The following is a 27,050-nucleotide window of genomic DNA, read 5'->3' as shown; positions in this document are numbered from 1 at the left end:
ATTGGGACCGAAGGCTGGGATCAAACATTACAGTGAGACTGATTAGCCCTGTAGACCTTGAGGATAAGAGAGACGGAAAGGGATGGGCTACTGAGGTTGGCCTTCAATGTGACACACCAGCCATGGAGTGAATTCAATACAGCCCATTGACAAAAGAAGGGCTTTATTGTAGGAAAAGCTGCGGCCTCGTTTGGGAATCTGGCCGGCCCATTCCATTTCCTTAATAATTGTGTTTGAAGACGAGGGAGGAAGGGGTAGAAGAGATACACAGCTCTCTCTCAGAGGAGGAGGCCCTACTCCTTCACATTTTGTTTGTAACAATGTCAGGGTCACGCTGATTCAGGTTATCTGTGTACTTCTTGATTGGACGAGTGGTATCTTGAGACACACATGCACACACCCTTCACCCCCCCCCCCCCCACACACACACATTCCCTTAACCACTTTCTCACACGCACACACACACACCCTCCACTGCCTCCACACACACTCCACTATAGCCCCCCTCCCCACTAGAAATGGTTCAGGCAGTCTTTGAGGTCACAGCTTGCCTTCGATCCCATACGGGGAGCTGTCGTGCCACTGGAGAGATTGTCAATTTAGCCATTGATGGATCACCCTGTGAAGTCACCTCCCACTGTCCTCCCCCTAAGTCCACCCAGGGCCCGACTTAAGGCTGTTAGCTGCATGCCTGTGGGAGTGGGGAGACATGATAGGAATGAAACCTCTCTCACCCTGCAGACACCACAGGTTACAGTACACATCCAGGAAGATGAGAAAGAAAATGAATTAAGTGCTTGGACATCTGTTTTTCCCTAAGGCATCATTTGTATGTATTTACTATGGCGCTGTTCCTGAAGAAGTTATTCATTTTTAGGTATTGGTTGTAGTTGTTTTGGACTTTGTGTGTGTGTGTGGCATCAGATCTATTACAACCTCCCTCTCCCACTGCTCCATGAGAAAACATTGGCCCGTCTTTATCCCTGTCCATAATAATCGGAATCATTACGATCTGAAAGGCAACTCAGATGCTTGATACATAAAATCCCTGTGGTATGTTGTCTCCAACCTAAGATGGCAGGACAGTCCAAAATGAGAGGAGTCTGCAGTTAACAGCTGTCATTGAGTGGCTCTGTAATTACTTTCATCCTGGAAAGCCACTGAGATTTCAATGGATAGGACATGGAGAAACCTCACAAAAGACTGACTGTGTCAACTGAGAAACATTGCAGGTGCACATTCCCCATTAGTGCCCCCCCCCACACACACACACAGTGCATACACTCCCTGATCACTGGCCCTTGTTCAGTGACATGGGGGACTTGAAGGGGATCCCTTTTCACTGTGATAATGCAGTCCTTTCTGTCTGGTGAGATGGGCAGGAGAGAGCAGTGGAACGGGAGACCCAGGGAAAGGAGCATGTCACTCTGCAGTGCAGCATCAAGCAATGTGGCATGAGATCTCTCTCTCTACAGACCCTCTAAAGGGGACAGTATGTGTGTCTACTCAGTCTGCTGTTTGAATGAAGGCTCATTAAGTGTGGAGACATTTTAAGTGTGTTAGTACTGCCTTTCTTGTTGACGCTAATTAACTAGATCTTTGGCAATGCACTATACATATTAAGGTTCTAGCCTTTATCAAGGCAATTGCCTTGTTCCCGACACTGTGTGCGCGTGAACTTGGTCACCTCATGTTCACGCCTCATTCTCAAGTGAACTGCGTAGCTACGTCTGACTGTTCCCCAAATCAAAACTCTCCACGACACGCGTTCCAACTCACATCACGGTTCGTTAAGTGCACACGGTGGGTAACATCCCTCGCCATGCATATTCCAAGTCCCCGCCTTTTGTCTTTGCGTAATAGCCTTGCGTGTGATCACTTCCATTTGAAACGTGGGGAGAGAAAGGGAATCAAAGGAAGTTCACTGGGTGCTGTTATTGCAGTTGTAGCGTAGCCACCCAAGCTAATCGAAGCGACACCACACCATTGTTGTGCACCGAGTGTATGCTCAATGAGATTACCTGCTCTCTGTGGGTGCCTGAAGAGCGAGGCATCGAGGAGTTGTCGCCTCCACCACCCCCTTTATTCCCCGTCCAACTTTCTCTCCTCTCTCTCATCTCCTACCCTCGTCTTTTTATACTCTCCTCTTTCTCTTCTCAATCCTTCATCCTCATCTTTTCATTTTTATATCGTTCTCCCCCTTCTTTCTCTCATTCAGCGTGTCACGGTATGACTGGCAGGTCCTTGTTTAATAATAATCTCGGGGAGAGCTGCGCCGCGCGAGTCAATTAGCTGCTCACGCTACTGTGCACTCTCGGCGCGCCCGGCAGAACGTGGGCTTTCTGTTACCCGGCACGTGTATGGGTGCTACGCTACACATGTGCTGTAGCTACGCTAGGCAGCACCATTGCTTTGTGTAGACTAGAGTAAACAAGAAACTAGCTGAACATTGTCCTATAGGGACAAAGGGACATCCTCATATATGTACATCTGGGCTAAATGGTGCCACCATACTTGTATGTTTTGGGGACTGTCATTGTGTGGGTGAGGTGTTGAGTGACCCCAACCATCCATGGGCATTTATTGACCCAGAGGGAGGGATAGATGGAAGGGAGGGAGGAAGGGTAAGAGAGGTTTGAACGGTGCCAACCTGCACGTAGCCTATATGAGTGCTACGCTAGCTAGCATCTTTCCTGTGGTATATAGGTATCCCTCCCTACCCACATTACTACAACACCCAATGCTATCTATGCTAATTAACAGAGCTGGGGGGACTCCTGTATATTTTGTCTAACCCTTGAAGTGTGTGTGTGTGTGTGCATGCATGTTGGGGGAAGTGTGTGCCAGAAAAATGTGTGAGCATGCCCGAAGGAGTGGACCAGCAATTTTTAAACTCCTTGTGTACTTGTCGATTTATCAGATCAATCTCTCAACAGTTTGCTAAACCACTTGCATCTGATACTGTTGTCTATTTAGATGTGATAGATGTTGCTATAAATATGAAATGACATTTTAATTTACACGTTTGAATAATTTGTGTTTTTCATTATGCAAGTAAACATTACCGCTAGAAGCCATAATTTGTATTAATTCATGCGTTTTACCCCTTGGATATTAAACTGCAGCAAAAAAAATGACGTTAGACAGGAAGAATATGCCATTTGGAATACATAAATGACCTAAGTTTATCATGAAGGTTCAAGCTACTGTACTCTAATAAAGTAGGTGTATATGTGATGTGAAGAGGAGGAATCTTAAGTCAAACAAGTTTCTATAAGGGTACAGCAGTTGTGAACGTAGCTTTGTTGCCTAGACTACCTCTCACACTAAGCAGGAGAACGAGACAAAAGTTAAGAATCCTCTTGTCCTTACTTGGCTTACCCTCGCACTCGAAAAACAAAGATATTGCCACATTTCTCATAAGCATGCAGAGTTCATAAATGCAACGCAGGTTCTCATCCCGAGACAATATGGGCTTAATGTCAAATGTATTATCCATTATTATTTTTGCTGCCGAAAACGACTCTTCCTCTCAGTCATGCTGTTGAATATACAATCTGTGTGGTGGAGAGGGAAAGAGATGTGTCCTAAATGGCATCCTATTCCCTATACAGTGCACTACATTTGTCCAGATCCCTATGGGCACTACATATGAAGAGGGCGCCATTTGGGATGTGGTCGGACTGTGAGTGAGCGTATGGTAGTTTATTCTCTGTGTCGACTGATTGAGGTCAGAACAGATTAAGTGCTTTTCATTGTCAGTTTGAGGTCTGGGTTTCCATTGACAAACATTGCCAGATGGGATCCTCACCCGCTGGTGTTCGCTCCAATACACTGTTATTGGCAATCCACATCATATTGTGGCTAAAGATACTATTATCCTTTATGTGGTGATTGTCATCAGGAGGGTGACATCACTGGCGTGAGTTATGCTGTGTTTACTCTGCTGTCTGTGCTCACAATAGCACAGTTGATACAATACACTCGAGGCTTGGATGCCTTTTCAGGCTGGAACATTGCAGGTTTTCCCTATTCATTACAACATACAGTGGATTTAGATTGAGTTTTTTTTGTAAACCCTGTGGACTTTGTCATAGGAAAACCTCAGGATAATATACTCCAAAAAATGTTATCTTTTCAGGGTTAGGAAAAGGTTTGGGTTGGTTTACTATCACCTCTGGAAAGGCCTATTGGTCCAATCCAGCATTTATATTTGTTTAGTTTTTTTCTTGGAGGGGGGGTGTTGACTTAAAAATACTTAAACATGAAAACTGTAGAAATTATAATGGACCTACATTCATACAGTTTCTTGCCTGTGTCCAGCTATCTAATAATCACCTGAAATGAAAGGTAGGCATTCCCGAAAGGATGCTGGATCGAATCCCTGAGCTGACGAGGCAAAAATCTGTCATTCTGCTCTCGAGCAAGGCAGTTAACCCACTGCTCCCCGGGTGTCGGGAAGCAGCCCCCCCGCACCTCTCTGATTCAGAGGGGTTGGGTTAAATGAGGAAGGCACATTTCGGTTGAATGCATTCAGTTGTACAATTGACTAGGTATCCCCCTTTCCCCTAGAGGACATGTTTTTGGCTAATTTTGACGGCGAGGAAATATAACACGTTTTCAGTGTGGCCCACTGGATCTCATTGAAGACCGAATGCGGCCCCTGGGTCGAAATGAGTTTGACACCCCTGGCCTAGATCGTAATAAAGGTCTGTGGAGGTCCGGTTGAATGGCATTATAAGTGACTTCCCTTAGTCATCCAGTCACGGAACGTTCAAAGTAGATAGATACAGACAACATTCTTTCTTGTCTGAAAAATGAAAGATTAAAATACCAACAGCAGAAAGGAGACGAGATGTTGACACTGTGAGGTGAGTCTTACTGTCTCATTTTACCGGGATGCATTTATCCTTCCTGTGTGCAGTCCTGTGTGTTGCTGGTTGATGCCATCTGCTGTGTGTCAGTGGTCCATGTGAGAAAAGATTGTTCCTTTTCTCCCCTCACACAGGCAAAACATATATATTGCTTTACCTCAATTAAACTTTGTGTCTAGGCTGAGGTAAGAATAGTAATGCCAAATCTCGAGGTTTGTGTGGGTGTCTCTGTCAATGTGTGTGTCTGGGTGGGTTGAGGAGGCCGAGGGGGTGTTAGTTTTGGCTGATAACTTCCCCAGAGCAACACTGAGGCACACGGGGGTTGCAGCCAGGGGAAAGAGGGGGGAGATTGACTAACAATGCCGATGTGACGGCTAGCTGAACAAAGCCCAGATTTCTCTCTCTTGCTCTTTTACTCTCCCTCTCTCTTGTGAATCACCACTAACAGCAGTAGACTCCGACTCCCTAGGCTGTCTTCCGGCTCTGGAAGAGCTCTCAGACCATCTGACAAAGTCAGCAGTTCGCAGATGTGAAGCCGGACATATAATTCAACTGAGTTTACATGTGGAGCATAAAAATGGAAAACATACTTTCCCCCCTATTCAGTCCTCAATATTACTGGATTTTAAGATCCGGTGGCATTCATTTCACTGTATTAGTGATCTTTGATTCTATATCAACAACATTTTTGTCAAATGGACTTCAACTCGTTAATTTTTTTTCAGAGAATAATTAAGTAATTGAACCACACTCTTAATTATCCCTGATATTCCATTGAGCTGAAGAGAAATTGACCTCATGAACTATAATTTGCTTATTGGAGGGGAGTATCACGCTCTGATGCCCCTGAATAGCCACCTTCTCTTTTTTTCATCTTGTTTTTAGGTCTACTACGGTTCGGCACTTTAATGCATGGAGTATCGTTTAATTAAATGGATCCTTCATTGGATGGAAAAGTCACTTCACCTCAAAGTTCCAAGTGTGTGAATCAACAGTTAATGGGAGTGTCGCTGAGACTCACTTTCATATGTTGCTCCACTGTGTGGTTGCACTGTGAATATGTAAGGTGAGCCACTGTCACAATTTGTCTTGCTAACAGTCCCATCCCCAAGCATGCATGGGCTATATCCAATTAATTAATTCAAAGGCGCAATTCACAGCTTTTGCAGTTTCAGGGCAAGAGTTAGCGAGGTTTAGTTGTTACTCAGGCAGTCGATGTAGCCCCAGCCATTGACATTGCTGATTTTTTTGTTCTCCTGTAATTTACCTTGGGGCTAATTCACAAATTCTCTGATTCAGAAAGAGCTTATTGCCTCCCTTGGCTCAGCCGGCTGCTAAATTGACAGGCGAGGCACATATTTGAGCGTGTCGCCAGTGCTGTCAAGCCTTACTCACTTCCCCTATACTTGTGAGCTTGGTGTGTTGCCAGATGTGGAAAGGTAAGTGTCGATGGAGAGGAGCGGGAGCAAAACAAATGCTCTGTTTTCACTGGCGAGTAGAATGGCTGACCAGACCCTGCTTTTTTTCCCTTATTAGACCAACTCATCCTAATTGCCACCGCACTGTTTGAGGTGGTCAAAAGCCAATAAATAATCTGTGTGAATTGAAGGGCCAGTCAATCTAGGATCCATAATCGGAACACATAATTGGGAATGAACTATGACATTTTTTTTCTGCATTGCAAAGCGGGTTTGAGTAAATGTCTACGTGCATGTAGTTTTGTTTTCGCTTTGTTTTATTAACTGCAATTGTTCAAAAGCACATCTTGCTCAGCGGTGTCTTATGAGTCTCTGAGTAGGTCCCTTAGATTTGAATTGCCTGAGGATATATCTGAACTTAATTTACTCATAATCCTAATTCTCACTTAAAAATGAACAATTATTTATACTGAATGGAACATTTGAACCTTTCGGTCACTTTTGATGTAGGCCCACCCCCCATAAACAGTCTTGGGATGCCACAGGTGACACAATCTCATTCGCTGCAAAGCGCAAGTGAGTGTGACCGCCTCCCTCTGCTCTAATCGAATAACAACCACATGATTCATGCACTAATTAATCACCCGCTTTGTGGGCGGAGCAGATCCAGCGACGTGGGGAAGAGAGACAGACGTTCGATGTGTTGAATCAGCGCTTTTACCCATCCCTCTCTCGTTAATTCAATTCCAATCAGAGCTCATTTGAATTGGCCCGCCCTCTGATTTGGTTTGTGTAGTTTGCAGCTGGAAACAAAATACTGTATTGCGTCATGATATTTCCTCGTACTTTGTATTTATTTGGTGTATTTTCCAATCCGGGCTTGAATTGAGATTGCATATTTATCACAAATCATCGACTGGGTGCATGCTGGTGCTTTCGGAAACTGTCTGACAGTAGAGAAGGTTGAATAATTGCACAAGCCAGCATAGGGACTCTCTAGACACGGAAAGCCAGACCCTAGGCGACAGTGACTAGAATCTGGGATGAATGACGGACTCTTTGTTTACTTCGAAAAGGCAGAGAAAATGATCAGACGGACAACTCTCTCAACAAATCACGAGGCAGACATTCCAGAACATCACAAAAAACCTTTTGTAGTGGTTTTAGTGAAGGTAGTTGATGCAAACTAGCCACTTGCGAAATGCACTCATAAAAACATTGTCATCTTGCTCGCTACTGTTTTGTGTCGACGGGATGTGAGCGACAAGCGGATAAGGCAGTGATGTATGCAGTGACCGATCTGAACAGATGTGAAGCCAGAACATTGGTACATTGTGGGAGGCAGCCCTTCTTTTTAGAGAGACGATGGACAATTCCAACGGTACAAGTTGTTTATCTCCATTTACACAAACAAACTCTCCAATCTTAATGTTTGCAGTCGTTGACCCCTTCCATCTGACAATTTTTCTGTTTCTTGGGCGATCAACTGAAATGCCCCAAAGGCCCGGTTTTGATATTAACGATGACTTTTAAATGCCATTGCAAGTCTGCTCTGTATGAGCTGAAGTGCCCTGTGGCTCGGAGGGAGTAAAGGAAGAAGGGTCGGAGGGAAGGAGGCCTGGGCTGGTTTTCAATGACCCCAGGGCCTCAGTGACGCTCTACATGCAAGCCCTCTTGAGAACATGCAATTTCCCCCAATTACTTAAGGAAATCCGCATTCAATGGCCACAATCAAACTACTCTTTCGGTTTACAATTTTCCGCCTCTGAGTGATTTGAAAGCTCGGGAAAGAGCGACATTATTTCAAATGACCTTTCCAATGCCCTTTTTGGTGAGTAATTGAGTTGGTTAAATATTTATTTGTGAATTATGGCATGTGTCTGTAGAAATGACTTGCTCCTCTCTGTAGATTCACTGTGAATTAACACTTTTAGATGCGTTGAAGTAAAGACATCTTAGTTGACCTTAACATTTATCAAGCGAGTTCTCCCACAAGTCTACTTTTATTTTGCGTATTCAGCAGAGTGCTCGTCAAGAGACTTATCTTGGGGGGAAATCTCAGGAGGATGAGTACAGCAGGATATTCCTCTCGAGTATTAGAGAGAGAGAGGGAGTGGAACAGGATAGAACTGAGAGCTTAGATGAAGGACTTTCAATGAGACTCCATCTTGCTTTTAGCTCGATGGATGTGTGGACTTAGATAGCGATACAGGCAGGATGCTGGTGTTGATAGCCGGGGAATCTGGTTATTGCTTACATTGGCGGCTGAGGGAATCTGTCTCTCAAATGTATTTGTATGGCTTCGTTTCCGTGTTTGTTTTAATGTGGGAGGAAGATATCACTTCGCTGACATGCTGTGTTGTTACCTTGTCTTTAGGTTACAGAGTGAGTGTCCCTTTTCGAGATCCACAAGGGATGTTGAGGTCATTCTAATAGTCCAGTCAGTTGTCGATGGACAATCAGGGGAGTACAAAAATCGGATCTATAAAAAAAGTGTGTCAAAAATAATTCTCAACTTCTTATTCAGACCTTTTAAATACAATTAGAGAATACTTTTAAGTGTATGCTGGTGTCTTTGTATTCTTTCATGTTGAGTTAGCATAGAAAGTATAGCTTAGCATAGGCTGTAGTAAGCGTTTGCTAGTTTCGACTCCCATGTTCAAGTATAACATGGAAACACCATTAGCGTTCCCTTTCTCAATGTTGGTCTATCATACCTGTTGGTAATTGGTTCTCTCTCTGTGTGTGTGCGTGTGCGTGCGTGCGTGCGTGCGTGCGTGTGTGTGTGTGTGTGTGTGTGTGTGTGTGTGTGTGTGTGTGTGTGTGTGTGTGTGTGTGTGTGTGTGTGTGTGTGTGTGTGTGTGTGTGTGTGTGTGTGTGTGTGTGTGTGTGTGTGTGTGTGTGTGTGTGTGTGTACACTGTGTATATAGAAGTGATACCAGTGATGCCAAGTGAAAGACTTAAAAAAATAAGTTGTCTTATGAATTGCTTTATTTCAAACAACCAAGGCATATTCTGTTGCTTAAAATTGCACATGGATCAATTTGTTCTTCTTGCCTTGTAGAGTAACTACTGCACTTACTTGACCCAGTGAATTGAAACAGATCAATGGTACTCGGTAGAGCAAAAACTCATGTTTAGGCAAGCTATTCAGCAAAGCATAGGATGAAACTCCAATCTGCTTATAAATTGATGTTGTGTTGCATTTTGAGCATGATCTACTCCATAGCAAGAGAATATGAAACAGAATGTGAAATAAATACGATAAAAATGAAATGATTTATTGATTTCAAGGATTGTGGGGACAAAATGGCATTTTAAAATTCCGTTTGATACATTGTACATACCACCCGCTTATGATAGTACCAGCATTTTGACATTCTCAGTGCATATGTTTCATAGAAGACGTGTCTATGGTAACCATTCATGCAATGGGATGTACCTTTGGATAGAACTATGAAAATACTGTGCCATTTTGTTTTTTGGTCTACATGTGCTTATTTATTGTTTTACAAAATGGATGGTGTCATCCTTTCCACATACAGTGCATTCTGAAATTATTCAGACCCCTTGACTTTTACCACATTTTGTTATGTTACAGCCTTATTCTAAAAATATTTTTTTAACAATTCTCCAGCAATCTACACAGAAATGCTTTATTTGCTATGAGACTCAACATTTTGTTCAGGTGCATCCTGATTCCATTGATCGTCCTTGATGTTTCTACAACTTGATTGGAGTCCACCTGTGGTAAATTCAAATGATTGGACATGATTTGGAAAGACACCCTGTCAACTGTGGTACCTCATAGACAGGTGTGTATGTCAGAGCAAAACCAAGCCGTGACGTTGAGAGAATTGTCTGTAGAGCTCCGAGACAGGATTGTGTCGTGGCACAGATCTGGGGAAGGATACCAAAAGATGTCTGCAGCATTGAAGGACTCCAAGAACAGAGTGGCCTCCATCAGTCTTAAATGGAAGAAGTTTCGGGACAAGTCTCTGAATGCCCTTGAGTGGCCCAACCAGAGTTTGGACTTGAACCCGATCTAACATCTCTGAAGGGACCTGTAAATAGCTGTGCAGCAACGCTCCCCATCCAACCTGACAGAGCTTGAGAGGATCTGCAGAGAAGAATGGTTTAAACTCCCTAAATACACGTGTGTCAAGATTGTAGCGTCATACCCAAGAAGACTCGAGGCTGTAATCCCCGCCAAAGGTGCTTCAACAAAGTACTGAATAATAGGTCTGAATTTTTTTTTGCAAATTAGCCAGACATTTAAAAAAAACAAAAAACTTTTTTTGTTTGTTTTCTCATGGGGTATTTATTGTGTGTTGATTGAGGGGGGGGAACAATTGAATACATTTTAGAATGCTGTAACGTAACAAAATGTGGAAAAAGTCAAGGGGCCTGAATACTTTCCAAAAGCACTGTACATGGGTCTTTTTTTGCTTTAAGTGTCTCTCGCTCTGCTACTTTGAAAATAGTGCCTCAAGTATTCTAGATAGATAGGTGCATGATATTGAAATTGAACAAGCTTACCTGGCAGTGGCTTATCAAAGATTCTTCTTCATGCAAGATTCATGCAACAACTCTCGTGTATCACGTTAAACATCTTGCTATACTACCTCTTCATGGCCTTGTTTTCAACACATGTAATAGAAACTTCACTGGCAAATCAAATGTATGCGTGTCCTCTCTCTTCCATGGTGCCCGGTGGTTAATCAGCCATCAATTATTTGAAAGTAGAAGTGTAATAAGATCCAGATCACTGAGAGGGAGAGAGGGACAGAGAGAGACTTCCATTAAGTACACATACTGGCTGTCTATCCCCCTTCCAGCCGATGATAAATGCCTGCAGTACACATTGTCCAGTGTTGGCGCTGCAACACAGACACTTCTGTTAAGGGGTGTTTATGAAAATCCATAACTGTCACGGTCCCCCATGGTCACTCAGCCCAGCGTTTACGTTTCCTACTCATTTTTCATTCCCACTGTAAACACCAAACCCCTGGAGTCTCTCCACTGTTCGTCTGGCGAGAGGCAAGGCAGAAACGTCTGCACAGACAGACAGCAGGCTCTGGTCTCTTACCATTGGGCTGCCTGTGGTAAACAATTAGAATACTGCCAGAGGGCAAGCAGCTAGCCACTCGTTTACCCCCTTGCCACCTTCCCCTGTTAAGTGGGTGTGGCCACCTCCCTCAGCTCTAATTGAATAACAACACGATGATGCGGTTATTGTGTGGTACATATGGACGTTTTAGTCAGGCCTCTTTTCTCTCTTACTCCCTCTCCCTGTCTACTTCTCTTTCCCTCCATCTCTCTCTCCTCTCTCTCTCTTCGTATTACTGGTTGGATGGTCATCATGAACACAACCAACATGCTCCCCACCTACTCTTTGACGATCTTGATCGGCGTATCTCTCCGTCTCTCACATAACCTCTAGCCATGTTATCGTCTCCCACCCCCAACGAGGGCCCTGTCAGCTCAGCTTCTTACCTCCCAATATCTGACCTGTGACCTTTGCTCTAATGTCACCTTCTCTTTGCCTATCTATCGGTCTTTCTCGCAGTTTTATCTCAGTCTAATGGTTAAGATATTAGGTTTGCTATTGGGAGACCCAGGTTCGATTCTCACCGGGCACACGTGTCCCACATAGTAAATATACCCACTGTACCCACTGTAAATGAGTAGGAAACGTAATATACCCATCAGTGTTTGCTGACATTATTTTATCTTTATGTACCCACAGCTTTCAGTCGAGCGCCCATTCCCATGGCTGTGGTGAGGAGGGAGCTGTCGTGTGAGAGCTACCCCATCGAGCTGCGCTGTCCGGGTACTGACGTCATCATGATCGAGAGTGCCAACTACGGCCGCACCGACGACAAGATCTGCGATGCAGACCCGGCACAGATGGAGAACACGCGCTGCTACCTGCCAGATGCCTACAAGATCATGTCCCAAAGGTGAGAATCTAGAACTGTACATCTATGTTTCTGCTGGTGAGAATCTAGAACTGTATATCTACGTATGGTCTCTACATTACTATGAATAGATTGTCTGTGCTTGGTAATGCTCAATGACACCGGCCCCAAATACTGCCGTTGCAATTTTGGCTACCTTTTATTGAGTCTTTGTCTAGAGTTCATAGACCAGAGTGGAGGGGATTTCATGAATGAACTTTGTCTGTTACGGGGGAAACAAGTCCCCATTGAAAATAATAAGCAATTCCCCTATGTTGATAATTGGTGTTCCATTTGTAATTCCTGAATTACGTTTAGTTGGATATTGATTTGATTAAGAGTCTGAGGTGATTGCCACTTATATTACAGGTGCCTCTCGCTGTTATCGATTTCCGTTTTTCTCAAATGAGATGAAAGGTGCTACATATATAGTCCTGGAAGTGTATATTTGGGACATATACACTTTTGAATCCGGTGTATACGATACACTTGACATGTTTTATTACAAGGGGATTTCATGAGTAGGACGTGTTTGGGTATTAAGTTTTGTTTAGAGATCGGAATTACGATGATGTCTTCTGCAACGGACCACCTTTGAAGAAATCCAATATGAAACACTCTTTTGGTTTGCTGTCCGGCAGTGAATCGATCCTTGTGTTCTCAGTAGAATAGGTTAAGAATTCCAACGAGTCTAGAAAATTCTCAGATCGAACGCAATAAATCCCCGTCTTGGGTGTAAATTCATACCACCTATACATTTTTGCCTTTGATGGGAAATCAATGTTCATTTGAAATCATTTGAATACATTAAATCTTATTTGTCTAAATAAATATGACCTTGACGAGCTCCCCTGCCAGACCTAAGCGCGTTGTGTAGAGTTAAGGCTACGTTGTGGAGAAATCGGGAAACAGAGGCCGATTTATCAGTGCAGACAGAGTGTATACAGCACTTTGACAGTGATATAAGAGAATATACACATAATCTGATGATTTACATTCTGTAAATGTACACATCATACAGGCTTTGAGCATACATGCAGCTAATGTGCTCTATTTAACGATAGTAAGCACAGTCATTGTTATTTTTTGGAATTTGCTATGACTATCATTATACACCGTGTTGGGTTACTAAGTAGTCGGAATGGTTGTCTGTAAAACCATTTTCCATAGATACACAGCGTGACTTGGTTCAAGCCCTCTTTAAAAGCTGCAGACATGCACCAGGATTTGTAGCTGTTGTCGCGCTCATGTTGTCGTGAATAAGTTACGAGCACTCCAACGAGATAAGGTTTATCTAAATTGCTTTTCAGTGTTGACACGTCCCCCGTTTTCCAAACCCAGTGTTCCATGTGCTACCCTTTTGAGAATACTAATGACGTTCTGCACATGATCTAACTGCCTCTCCCCCTCCACTTTGTGTATGGCATGACAAAGGTGAGATACACACTAGTGTGAGAAGTATGGATCAAAAGGTAGGTCTTAACACCACTGTCAGATAATTGATCCGGCCCATAGCATCTCCCTCGTTCTCCCTCCTGCACCACCCACTCAGAAGAGTAATCCCTGCCGGAATGAATCGAACTGGAGATGAGGAAGTAACGGAAAAACAACAGAAAAGACAACCAGGGGGGAAAAAAAGAACAGCACCAGGGAACTGCACTGTTCTCTTTAGCATCATGTGAATAGGGATGCGCTAGGGGTCAGTTAGCACGTAGGAAAGTGCGACGGTCGCGCGATGCCCCCGGCTGCAACAGAGCGGGTACAGCTATTGCTAGGAACCCGGTACCTAAGCTCATTAGAAGACAAAAACGGGATAGAATCAAAACAAACAACAATTTAGAAAAGTGTCGCTTCAAAGACGACAGAGGTCGGCACGAGATGAAAAATGGGCCCCCAAAACGGCTCGCTCTGCGTTTTCGTTTGGTGGATTTGTCTGATGACGCTGACAGGATAAATGTGACAAATACACACAGAAGAAGAATGGACTGTTCAGCACACCGATGCCGACTTTGACATGCTTCTGAGCATTTGTCATTTTTCTTTCTTTGAGCTTTTTCCTGATTACAATTGACTGCCTTTGATCAGATGATCTAAGTATTGCAGTACATTTAGCTTAAGTGTTTAGACTAAGCTTAGATGTTAAAACAAATAGAAAACGGCAGTGATTGTTTTCATGTCTATCTTTAGGGGTTTGAATGAAAAGTATGTTGGTTACTTTCATGTTGTTGGCTATTGGCTTCGTACAGAATGTCCTCCAAACAGAATGGGCACTGGGACTGAGGCACACTTCCCTGATATTTGATATCCTACCCTGTAGAGACTACCCCTCCCCCTTGGTGGAATGTCCTCCTTTGGGATTTTCTTACATTTTTTTGCCAGCCCATGAGCCACCTGTCTTTCCTGCTGGCATGGTCTGGGCGGGTATCACTCTGTCAGACTAAGCTACAGGCTAACATCCACCACGAGGAAATACCCATCCATATCACCAAGCCTGCTATCAGTCAGTACACATTTGGTCAGCGCAACTTCCTTTTCCTTCCCCTCCCCCTAACTATTCAAAAAAGGGCCCCATTTGATATTCAGAAGAATGGAATGACCTCCCACCACACAAAGAAAAGCAGAAATGGTTGCTTATCAGCATACAGAGGCTCCTCCAGCTAGGTGTTTGGTTCCATTAGTCTTTTAAGCGAGTTCTAATATCTCCTGCCTGAGTGATAGCGAGCCGGTGAGTGCCGTAATGCATCTCAAAATGAAGGCTGTCTTCCCAACGTGCCCCCGACAGGATGAATGGCTCTGAGTCATTACTGATGCTCTCGCATGCAGTGGCCATTACGTGTCTGGAAAATCACAGCCACTCAAAGACGTGTCACCTGTGTGTGGCACCGGGTTACAACTGGAAGGTGGATAATGATATTGTAATTCAAACATATGCCACCAGGACTCATTTGGGCGTAATTGGCGGCAATTACCATACTTTAGCCTACCTACTCTTCCCAATGAATTTTAGCTGGCAACTAGCTCTGTATATTGAGTGTTTCGGGAGTTATCTACATGCGGTTTATTGTTTTGGAGCCTCTTGAAATCTCTCCTCAATAAACTCTGCAGTGAAGCTAGATTATTCCTCAGAAGTGCTTCCGCCCGTCCTCTACAACAACACGGTGCTACCATATCAACCGGTTTGATCTCGCCAACGCACGTGCGACACGCCGTACTTCAAAAAACGAGCGACGGCGATATCGAACAACACCCTCCACCGTTTTCTCATCAGCGGCCCAGCGCCTGTCGTCTTTCGTGTTCCCCCTCTCTTTCCCTGAGGCGTCGTGGCCTTCACGGCTAGTAATTACCGGCAATATCAAAGTCGTATATCACCCGGCATCTCTGCAGACCTCTCCGGGTACCTTAAGGGAACGCCTGATAGGAAGAGAAAAGGGTCAAAAACGAGACTCACCCCCCCCCCCCCCCAATTTCTATCCCTTTTTCTCTGAACCTTTCTCCCCATCTCTTTCTCTCTGTCTACGAGGCATTCGGTCTGCTGATTCTCTCGACACGTTCAAGTGTCTGGCCTTTCATCAGCTAAGTGCAGTGTTGTGTCTGCTCCCCGGGTTGAGGCAAACACGGAACATTTGAAATAATTGCAGGCTAAAAACATGACATTTTGAAGGAAAATATGTTTTTGTAGCAAAAGTGATTCGTGTGTGCTGTGATTTTTACACGAGTTCCCAGTCATTTACCGGCAGGTTGAATGTCATGGGTATTGCATTGTATACCTCTTGGGATTGAAGCTACAGATCTTCAGTCAATAGTTAATTTTCTTTTACAAGTACAATAATAGTTTTTCTTGCCTTCATTCACTTTGTCATACGCAGGCTAGAATGTATGAAACGGAACAAAACTAAACGTATTACTTCAAATTCCTCAATGTAAAAGCAAACTATCAAAGATAAGAGAGCGAGAAGGGGGGAGAGAGAGAGCATATGAAGTAAAAATCCTACTCCCTCACCGTTGATCTTAACATCCGGTCGAGTTTCCTTCATTCTTGCTATTTGACCTGCTTCACAGGGTTTAAGGATTTGATAAGATATTTTTTTTAAAGAGAGAATATTAGCTGAAGATCCCTTTCAGTTCCAATGCCCTTCCTCATCCATATCCCTTGACTTAACTGTCGTATGCATACATTTCACCGGCTGGATAGGCAGACACTCGGTGTATATTACAACACTGCAAATATCCAACCAGGTGGCAAGTAAATGTAAATTTAAAAAATAAATAATCCAGCATTCATTTGTTTTGGCATTCCTGTTTTTCAAGAGTCATGTTGATGCACATTTCGCATTGGTTCCTTGATCTATGATTTTTGTGTTTCAGCCAATGCTTATAATGGAATACATGTCACGTGACTGTACAATTTACTCTTAATACATGTTTGGGGGGTATTCATAGTCTGTGGTTACCATCAGTGGTAGAATCCATTAAATCTAGTCATATTTTGAGGAGAGAAAGAACACCCCACTAAAGCACAAACCAAGCGGAATGTCCTTAGAGTGTTTAGCGTCCCTAGTTGCCCCCAACAACCAGCTAGAGAGTTCAGCCGGGCACAAAATGATCCTACATCCAACTGCCTTGTATCCCATTACGTATTCATCCCCCCCGCGTATTACCACTTCTGATTCTTCTCATCTTTTTCTCATGGCCGTTTTGAGTTTTGGTGGTATGGAATAGATGAGGAAGCATGGTGTAACAGGAGTCCGCTGAGCTGAAACGGGATACTGTCTCATCTAAGATCAATTGGCTGTCTCTGAGGGAAAGTCACCTTATTAAAAAAAGGCTTTTGCCGTTTTGCAACACCCTAACTCATGTTTTTAAAGGGAGGTGTCCCTGTTCATGCGTTGCAATGCACTGTTTGGTTGGTAGTAGATAATTGGTATGTTCGCATTTTAAATAGATTATGACCCATGGATACAACAGCATATGTGATTTTGGTTGATATACAGTATGTAGTTTGTCTTGGTGTTGAACTTCCCATATAAATCAAATCTTGAGAGTCAATTATTCGGCTAAGATGTGCTAATGCATGAATTTAATCTCTGAATAAAGAATATCTTAGATGTGGTTCTCGCACACACACCGGCAGGGTTATTTTCAGAAAGAAATCACCAGCCTCCAGTTTGCAGAGTTTGTCCATGTTTTCTGTTGAGGACATTGTGTGCTGTATGAGGTCTGTATAAGACCAACAGCAATATTTGTATTAAGTTTATAAGGCCTCTGCCGAACCTGTCCTTACTCATACATGTCTTGCAGTGCCGACAAACTATTAATCAAACTATTCCCCTCGGAACCATGGTTGTGTTGATCACCTGTCAATTATAGATTCCATCAACCACGGCATGAGATGATGGCGCGTTGTGAATACCAAAACAAATGTGAGATAATGAAATTGAGCCAAGGGAGGTTTTCTGTCACTACAACCAGTAATAAGTAAAAGGGTCATGCTAGCGAGAACAGCTCTGACAGAAAAAGTCCTATCCCCTTTGGAATACAAAGAATATGCAAGCAATAAAATGAATTCCAAAGTCTGATGATTACTTAAGGAATATAAGCCCAATTTCCATCTGTGCATGTTTTTGATGTGCTGCCTTCTCACAGGGAAAAGGAAAACAATATTTGTTTTCCTTTTTCTTCCCCTATGGATGAAGTCACCCGACATTCATTATCCCCTCTCGTCTTTCATCCCCGCCTGCCTCCATTCTCTCCATCCGGCTTGATAAGAACCTGCTGCATTTCCATTTGGCCAATTGGGTACAGTAAATTCAGCCTGGCAGTCTAACCTTCCAGCCAACGGGCAAGGCCAGGTCATAGACCAGAAGAGACTTAATGGTGATTAAGAAAATAAGGGCCTAAGCTGGCAGTGGAAAATGTTTTTTTTTTTTTTCCTATGCAGAGCAGATTGATAACTCTCAAAGGATGGAGGGAGAAAAAGAAAGAGGATTGAATCCAGCAGCCGGGCGGTTTGAGAATCCCTGTGTGGGATGCCATTTGCAGTTGTTTTTTTTCAAATGCCCTCTGGGTTTCCTTATGCCCCCCCACAAGTTGAAGTTAAAAAAAAAAATATATGAATTTGAGAGGTTTTAACTTTTCAACTGTTACCTGTTCTCCTCACGAAACCCCGGCATAGCTCAGGCCTTACGTGGTACAATGTCAGATGAATAGCCTTTGCTCGGTGCGGTCACTGGCTAAACATGTGTCGTAATGGAATGAAAGTAAATGGTCGGGAGGAGGAGAGCTCAGTCCATTTGTCAGCTGTGGGATTGGGTTTCACTTGGATGCCCCAGAACAGCAAAGAAAGAGCTAATTCAGATTGGGGGTAGTTGGTCAAATGGCACACTGGAAGCAGACTCCGCAACCACCTGAGGTTTTCCTCCTTCGCTCAGAAATCCCTCTGTTGTTTTTCCCTTCCGTCTTCCCTCTTGTTCTGTTCTTCGCTTAATTGTCAGGCAGGAGTAGACACCTATTTGATGTCTACTACAGCGCGCCGCTTCCAACTTGAAGCAAAAGTGCCGAAGGGGGCAATTTCTTTATCGTCTTATGTAGGAGTGGGCGGCCGACTTCGCTTGACCTTTGGGTAACATCACGTTGATCCATCCTCGCCTCGGAGATAAAACATCATCATGCTTTTCTGATTGATGTCTTGTCTCTACATCATTACCAGCCCTTTTACATTCTCTGTTACTCCCTTGCCTGCACCCTGCCCCCAAAAATAACTTTCCCCTGATGTAAATTCCTTCACTAATCACTTGCGCTGAGGGCTATTTAATTGAAATTGATGAGCGAGCGGTGGAATGGTAGAATTCACCTGAAAAACTATGCCCCTATGAATCAGGCTCCAGGTGTCAGACCAGGCTCCACATTTCATTACACCACAACCGGGTGATTTTTAAACCAGTCTAAATTAGCTGGGTAATGAAAGCCTCTCCTTGTTTTTACCATATTTTACCACTCCTTACACATCATCTATATAGAACTAGGTAGACCTGGGGGAGGGAGGTGGTTTGGAGGGAGGTTAGAGGGGTTAGAGGGGCTGAACTAGTTCATTTTCTTGGGAATTACCTCACCCATAGCGGAGCGCACTTAGCCGTACTTTAGTCCTGAAAAGAAAACAGCCGTTGTTGGAGAAAGAAAAGGAGGACATCTCCAGAGTATCGAGTTTCTGGAGTGTCCATTAGTTCCAAATAAACAAGACATCATTTTCATCTGTGAGGAAGTCAATAGTTATGCTCAAATGAGCTTTGAAAATGGTGTAGTTTCTGATTATTTAGCTTGTCCACCCCTCTCTCACTGCTAGCCCAAGTGGTGCAGTGATATTGAATCATTCATGAGAACGGGAGCTCATCTTGGAGTTTGTCAGAATTGAAGTCAGATTTCTCTCTGTTGTGCCACTGCTAGCCCTTCTAGTTGTGGAGTCGATGGTGCTCTTTCTGCTTTTCTCCCAGTGTCTTTACAACTGTGGATTTACTACATTTGTCACGGAGCGCAGTAAGTATGTGGGTTGTTTGAATATGTCAGCTGGCTTGGCCAGGCGGCACTGTGTACTCAGACGATGGGGAGAGAGTGTGGGCTAATCTTGTAGGGGCCGAGCCCCAACGAGGCGCCCTGGTCCTCAAACGGTGACTCAAGTTGTTCAACTGTGATGGCTTCTAGTCGTTGCTCAATTCTGACATTATAGTCTCCCACTCCATACTATGGATATTCTCTCTCTCTCTCTCTCTCTCTCGCTCTCTCAAACTCGCACACACCCCTCCCTCCGTGGGCCGAACTGGACATGAATGGGTGGCCGCGGGCCAAATCCTATGGGTACGGCACTCAGGGGAAGGAAAATAGTTGCTGCCGGCGTTGCCACCTGCTTCCACAGTCGAGGCGCAGAGGCCCCTCCTCTCCCTGTTTTCCTTTCTCAGGCAAAAAGCGAGTCCCTAGGGACCCGTTTCCACCAGGCATCCCTCGCTCACCTCTAGTCACCTCACCTGCTCCGTCTGTTTCTTTTTAGTAGCCCGTCCTGTCATCCATGCATAATTGTCTCGTGTTTCAAGAACAGGGTTTTCCCCCAAATAATGCTTTCAAGACAAATGTGTGTAGGGGCCCTCTGGTGGCTTTTACAGTATGGGATTCATTTAAAAGTCTCTGAGGCTGTCTTAACTAGTTTCAAATGGGTTTGATTATTATTACATGGGGTGACGATTCAGTTGTTTTGGCAACTGTCACAAAACTTCTGCGCTGATGTTTTCTGCTCCTCAATCTATAGGCTTCATATGGAAGTCTATGAAAGGGGATGCATGGGATGTCAACTATTAATCTTTAATCTGGAAAACTGATGACACAATCCTTATGATCAATGTTTCATACCACAGTTGCATAATTCACTTTGATCGAGCGCAGATGTGGCATTGAATATTCTATCAGTTCGTACCCCACAACCCTAAACGTATAGAAAGCTGTTCGAAAATATATTCAGAATGATGATAATACTGTATCATGTGTGATTCAAGTGCTGGGAGCTTTTGGAATGACTATTGTAGCTGGAAACAGCTGATTTTTAATGGAATATCTTATAGGCGTACAGAGGCCCATTATCAGCAACCATCACTCTTGTGTTCCAATGGCACGTTGTGTTAGCTAATCCAAGTTTATCTTTAGAAAACTATTTTGCGATTATGTTAGTTTTATTGATTTAAATAATCAATAAAACTGGCCTTCTTGAGACTTTATTAAGGCCTTGGGTAACATTAGAATACTTTATTTATTTTTTCAAATAACACCGTGTGTGTGTATATATATGCAGTTGAAGTCGGAAGTTTACATACACCTTAGCCAAATACATTTAAACTCAGTTTTTCACAATTAGTGATATTTAATCCTAGTAAAAATTCCCTGTCTTAGGTCTTTATTTTAAGAATGTGAAATGTCAGAGTAATAGTAGAGAGAATGATTTATTTCAGCTTTTATTTCTTTCATCACATTCCCAGTGGGTCAGAAGTTTACATACACTTAATTAGTATTTGGTAGTGTTGTCTTGAAATTGTTTAACTTTGGTCAAATGTTTCGGGTAGCCTTCCCCAAGCTTCCCACAATAAGTTGGGTGAATTATGGCCCATTCCTCCTGACAGAGCTGGTGTAACTGAGTCAGGTTTGTAGGCCTCCATGCTCTCACATGCTTTTTCAGTTCTGCCCACACATTTTTTATAGGATTGAGCTCAGGGTTTTGTGATGGCCACTCCAATACCTTGACTTTGTCCTTAAGCAATATTGCCACAACGTTGGAAGTATGCTTGGGGTCATTGTCCATTTGGAAGACCAATTTGCGACGAAGCTTTAACTTCCTGACTGATGTCTTGAGATTAGAAGTCGACCGATTAGGATTTTTCAACGCCGATACCGATTATTGGAGGACCAAAAAAACCAATACCGATTAATCGGCCAATTTTTTACATTTCTTTGTAATAATGACAATTACAACAATACTAAATTAACACTTATTTTAACTTAATATAAAACATCAATAAAATCAATTTAGCCTCAAATAAATAATGAAACTGTAACGCGTTCTTCGTTTGTCGAAAGAGTCGGACCGAAATGCAGCGTAGTGGTTACTCATGTCTTTAATGAACAAAGAATGTGATACATGAAATAACTATTACATATACAAAAACAACAAACGAACGTGAAACCTATTACAGCCTATCTGGTGAAACTACACAGAGACAGGAACAATCACCCACAAAATACACAGCGAAACCAGGCTACCTAAATACGGTTCCCAATCAGAGACAACGAGAATCACCTGACTCTGATTGAGAACCGCCTCAGGCAGCCAAGCCCATACAACACCCCTACTCAGCCGCAATCCCAATAATACAAAAACCCCAATACGAAATACAACAACATAAACCCATGTCACACCCTGACCTGACCAAAAATATAACGAAAACACAAAATACAATGACCAAGGCGTGACAGAAACATGTTCAATTTGGTTTAAATAATGCATAAACAAAGTGTTGGAGAAGAAAGTAATATGTGCCATGTCAAAATGTGTGCCATGTAAAAATGTGTGCCATGTCAAAATGTGTGCCATGTAAAAAAGCTAACGTTTAAGTTCCTTGCTCAGAACATGAGAACATATGAAAGTTGGTGGTTCCTTTTAACATGAGACTTCAATATTCCAAGGTAAGAGGTTTTGGGTTGTAGTTAATATAGTATTTATAGGACTATTTCTATCTATACCATTTGTATTTCATATACCTTTGACTATTGGATGTTCTTATAGGCACTATAGTATTGCCAGTGTAACAGTATAGCTTCCTTCCCCCTCCTCGCCCCTACCTGGGCTGGAACCAGGAACACATAGACAACAGCCACACTCGAAGTGTCGTTACCCATCGCCCCACAAAAGCCGAGGCCCTTGCAGCGCAAGGGGAATAACTACTCCAAATCTAAAAGCGAGTGACGTTTGAAACAGTATTAGCGCACACCCAGCTAACTAGCTAGCCATTTCACATTGGTTACACCAGCCATTAGGCTGATAGGCTTGAAGTCATAAACAGTGCTGTGCTTGCGAAGAGCTGCTGGCAAAACGCACAAAAATGCTGTTATAATGAATGCTTACAGGCCTGCTGGTGCCTACAATCGCTCAGTCAGACTGCTCTATCAAATCATAGACTTAATTCTAACATTATAACACAGAAATATGTCTCCGAAAAGTATGATCTTTGTCCCCATGTGCTGTTTCAAACCGTAGTCTGACTTTTTTATGGTGGTTTTGTAGCAGTGGCTTCTTCCTTGCTGAGCGGCCTTCCAGGTTATGTCGATATATTCGACATACTCCAAACTTCTTCCATTTAAGAATGATGGAGACCTCTCTGTTCTTGTGGACCTTCAATGCTGCAGACATTTTTTTGGTACCCTTCCCCAGATCTGTGCCTCGACATATTCCTGTCTTGGAGCTCTACAGACAATTCCTTCGACCTCATGGCTTGGTTGGTGCTCTGAAATGCACTGCCAACTGTGGGACCTCATATAGGCAGGTGTGTGCCTTTCCAAATCATGTCCAATCAATTAAATTTTACCGCAGGTGGACTCCAATCAAGCTGTAGAAGCATTGCAATGATGGATGGAAACAGGATGCACCTGAGCTCAATTTCGAGTCTCATAGCAAAGGGTCTTACAGTATGTGAATAAGATATATTTTTTTTAAAATACATTTGCAAAAAGGTAACGTATTTCCCCGTTGTGTGTATAGTTGCTGAGGAGATTCTTAGGGATGCATGGTATATCGGTGAGCATATTGGAATCTGACAATATTAGCTAAGAAATGCAAAAACATTGGCCCAACATTGGTTGTCTAGTTTATGCCGATGTGCAAAACCGGTGTCAAAGCTGACCTGCATACGATATATAAGGCTGCTAAAATTGAAAATATTTGATCGATATCAGGGTTTTTTTGGCACGGAAAATATTGGATATCGTTATCGGCCAAAAAATGTCATATCGGTGCATCCCTAATAATTTTAATTTAATTTAATCCATTTTAGAAAAAGTCTGTAACATAACAAAATGTGAAGTCCTGGTGTCTGAGTACTTTCCTAAGGCACTGTTTGGTTGTATTGGATAATAGTCTAAGGTTATCTCTTTGCCCTCGTCTTGTCATTCTTCAGCACTGTTATGTAGTACAATGGCTGTGCAGGTGCCTTATTTTGCGCAGTGAGGGAGCTACCGTCTCACTTTTTTCATGGTGCCGGCCATACTTGTTTTCTTTGCAAGCAAACAATGACAGTGAAGTGAAGAAATTGTCCATGGTGACATTTCTCCCCTTGCCAATGTAAGGTTTCACAAGCATTATCACTACATTCGGACACACCCGATATGGATATTTTCACAAATATTGAAAACCATTCAGCATGTACAATTACGCACGCTCTCACTGTGTAGCATACTCCAAGTAGACCAGCGTACCCTGATAAGACTGCTTTTATTCGGTGGACTTATAAGAGTACATAACATTTGATTTATATTAGAATGGATCAATACAATAGAATGGCCCGCCCTGTTCTTGATTCACAATTATTGATCACATAATTATGCATCTTTCACTTCACTCACTCATCAACTCACCCATTCTCCCCCTTTCTCCCCATCATACTTTACCTCATTTATTTAATCTGTTATATGTGTGAAATTAGTTTCGGCGTAGTTTCGAGGCAATTATTAGGGTGATTATCAACTGGGCAAGGCACATTCCACTGTCGAGAGAAGGATTGGAGAGGCCTTCCTGTCGGGAGAAGGAGGGGCAACAGGAAAACCATAAATAAAATGCCATTCCCTCCTAAATCTCCTAGAACTCCTGTTCTGTTTGTGATATTACGATTCTAACACCGACTATGCGTTATATAGACTTATTTAGGAAAAGTCAAGTGGGGCAAGACTTTTAAAAAATTATAACAATCATGAGGAGTCAAAATGACTGCTTCAGTGATTCTAGTGTTAATAATTCTAATATATCAAGCTGGCCACAACATTTAGTTGTGAATTCCATACTGTAACTAGATCACCTAGCGCGTGCTGCACCACAGTGTGTGACACACAAGGCTCCGGTCTCTCGTCGTTGTGTGCTTGTAAACAAACACCACGTGACTGGGGACTACCGGTAAGCTTCTTAATGAAAAATGGTGACAGGTGAAATGAAGAATGAGATCTTAATCTCCTAATGTATTGCACAAGTTGACTGCGTGTGTGTGTTATAAACTAAATATTCAAATGTATATATATAAAAAATTTAAAAAACAACTTCAAAGATGATTTCCAAATACCTCGGTATACGGTATACCACCCAAGCTTATGCTAGTGTTATTAATTTAGCAGCAACCCTGACGTGTGTTTAACAAAAAGCTAACATCTCTCGCTAACAGATGCTTTTCCTCCTTCTCCTTTCCTCGCCCAAACACAAATTCAGTGACGTGTTCCCTCAAGGTTTATATTGGTCTGGAGACAGGCCTCTCATGCTGCCCATACTTGCATGTGAAAGCTAATTATACCAGGTTATTTCCTGACTGTGAGAATGTCAATATGGCACAGTGGGGAAGCTCTGTCCTCAGTGTCACATTGTTATTCATGACACTTAATTCTGTCAATGTCCCCCGCAGCAGACAGTGGCACCGGCCAGTGAGAAATGAGAGCCTTGTTGGGATATGCTTATTGCCGCCTCTCAGAATGGTAAAAATGTCTCGCGTTTGTCTCGCTGTTGTGTGTTGTTTTGATGCTGCCTTTTAATGTCGCTATAGCAACCAGCTGAAAGAAGGGGAGAGCGAATAAAGAGCGTGGGCGGTATAGAGGTAACGAGTAGAAGAGATGGAGGGAGCAAGTCAGAGGTAATGAGGGCGTGTAAGCAACATAGAGGGGAACAAGCGAGACGAAAAGATTAAGCACAAAAGGAGGGGAAACAAGTTATCACCAAGAAGGAGAGAAAGCGAGAAGAGGTTGTGACCTGCCGGTGCACCCTGTTCCTCTTTTCCCCCAGAGATTGCGTCGCCACTCAATCCAGTTTTTTTTGTTTGTGTCACCTTGGGATGTCGCCGTAATTGACGCTGTCCACTGTTTCCTAATGTTATTTACTGTTGACTCTTGGCAGGGACAACATCTGGTGGGTTTAAATTAGTTACGAGGCCCAAATATTAAATCAAATGTGAAGGAGCCTCCGTGACATCATGTAGCAGTGTTGTGTGCACACCTTCAGTGGCAGCACAGGCTATTTTGGTAGCTGTTTTGGGGATTTTGACACCCATTGTGTTACCCATTTGGTACTGGCTCTTCTTGGTGATAATGGGCACTTAAAATGTTGTAGTCAAAATCAGCAAAAGAATAGCCATTTATCCATCTTTTTTTTTTAAAATGTATTTGTACTCAAACCACCCGCGTGCCAGATTGATCCACCCGCGTGCCAGATTGATCCACCCGCGGCCCGTATGTCCCCCCGGTGTATGGGCTGCTCTTGTGACATCAACAGATTTCTGGACCACTGCCATGATATTATAACACCTGACATTCTAGTCTGTTTCTGTGATGGCTTCCTTAGATACAACTGTGCTATTGTCCATTTCAATTACAAGGGCTTTTCTTTTGGCAACATGGGCACTATTAGCATTGATGATAACTGGTGGTTCTGCAGAGATTGCTTGAACCCAGCAGTGAGCAATGCTTGGCTCATCCACACATCCAGCAGTTCACTCTGGCACCTCTGCTCCTCTGATCGGTGTTGGCTTCCATGCTCCAAAGGCATTTAAACTTGCCCGACACCACTGCTTAATTTCTTCTTCTCTCTGCGGATAATCAGGAATGAGTCTCACTGTTGCGGCTTTATAGAACTTGTTTTTCACATCACATGGCTACGGAACGGGTGTAGGGTGAATTTGCCTCGAGACGCTGATCTTGGGTCAGTTGAGCATTTTCCCCTAATTGGAAATCTTAGCATTGGCGAGAAAGCTGATCCTAGATCATTACCTAGATCGCTTCAGAAACCTTTATTTAACTAGGAAAGTCAGTTAAGAACAAATTCTTATTTACAATGACAGCCAATCACGGCCGGTTGTGATACAGCTTTTTGCCTGTGTTACAATAGCAGTGTTAGGTCTGTTGAATTTCCCTGACAGTCTATCGTTTACAATTAGGAAATGGCCCAAAAAGAAAAGCTTCTTTCTGTGTACAGCACTTTGAGATATCAGCTGATGTACGAAGGGCTATATAAATACATTTGATTT

General features: G+C 43.1%; 1 protein-coding gene across 18 annotated transcripts in view; it reads left to right on the top strand.

Moving 5' to 3' along the window:
- The window catches only part of adgrl3.1 (adhesion G protein-coupled receptor L3.1), a 329,225-nt gene that overhangs the window by 99,845 nt on the left and 202,330 nt on the right, over positions 1 to 27,050 (top strand). For all 18 annotated transcript variants that reach the window (XM_046328067.1, XM_046328082.1, XM_046328081.1 and 15 more), the window contains exon 4: positions 12,042 to 12,255. In XM_046328067.1, the coding sequence (XP_046184023.1) occupies positions 12,042 to 12,255 (214 nt within the window). The remainder of the gene's footprint in view (positions 1 to 12,041; positions 12,256 to 27,050) is intronic.

The sequence above is a fragment of the Oncorhynchus gorbuscha genome, linkage group LG25, assembly GCF_021184085.1.
Source record: "Oncorhynchus gorbuscha isolate QuinsamMale2020 ecotype Even-year linkage group LG25, OgorEven_v1.0, whole genome shotgun sequence".
In the NCBI taxonomy this organism is placed as follows: domain Eukaryota; kingdom Metazoa; phylum Chordata; class Actinopteri; order Salmoniformes; family Salmonidae; genus Oncorhynchus; species Oncorhynchus gorbuscha.
This window is presented reverse-complemented; position numbering and strand designations above follow the sequence as displayed.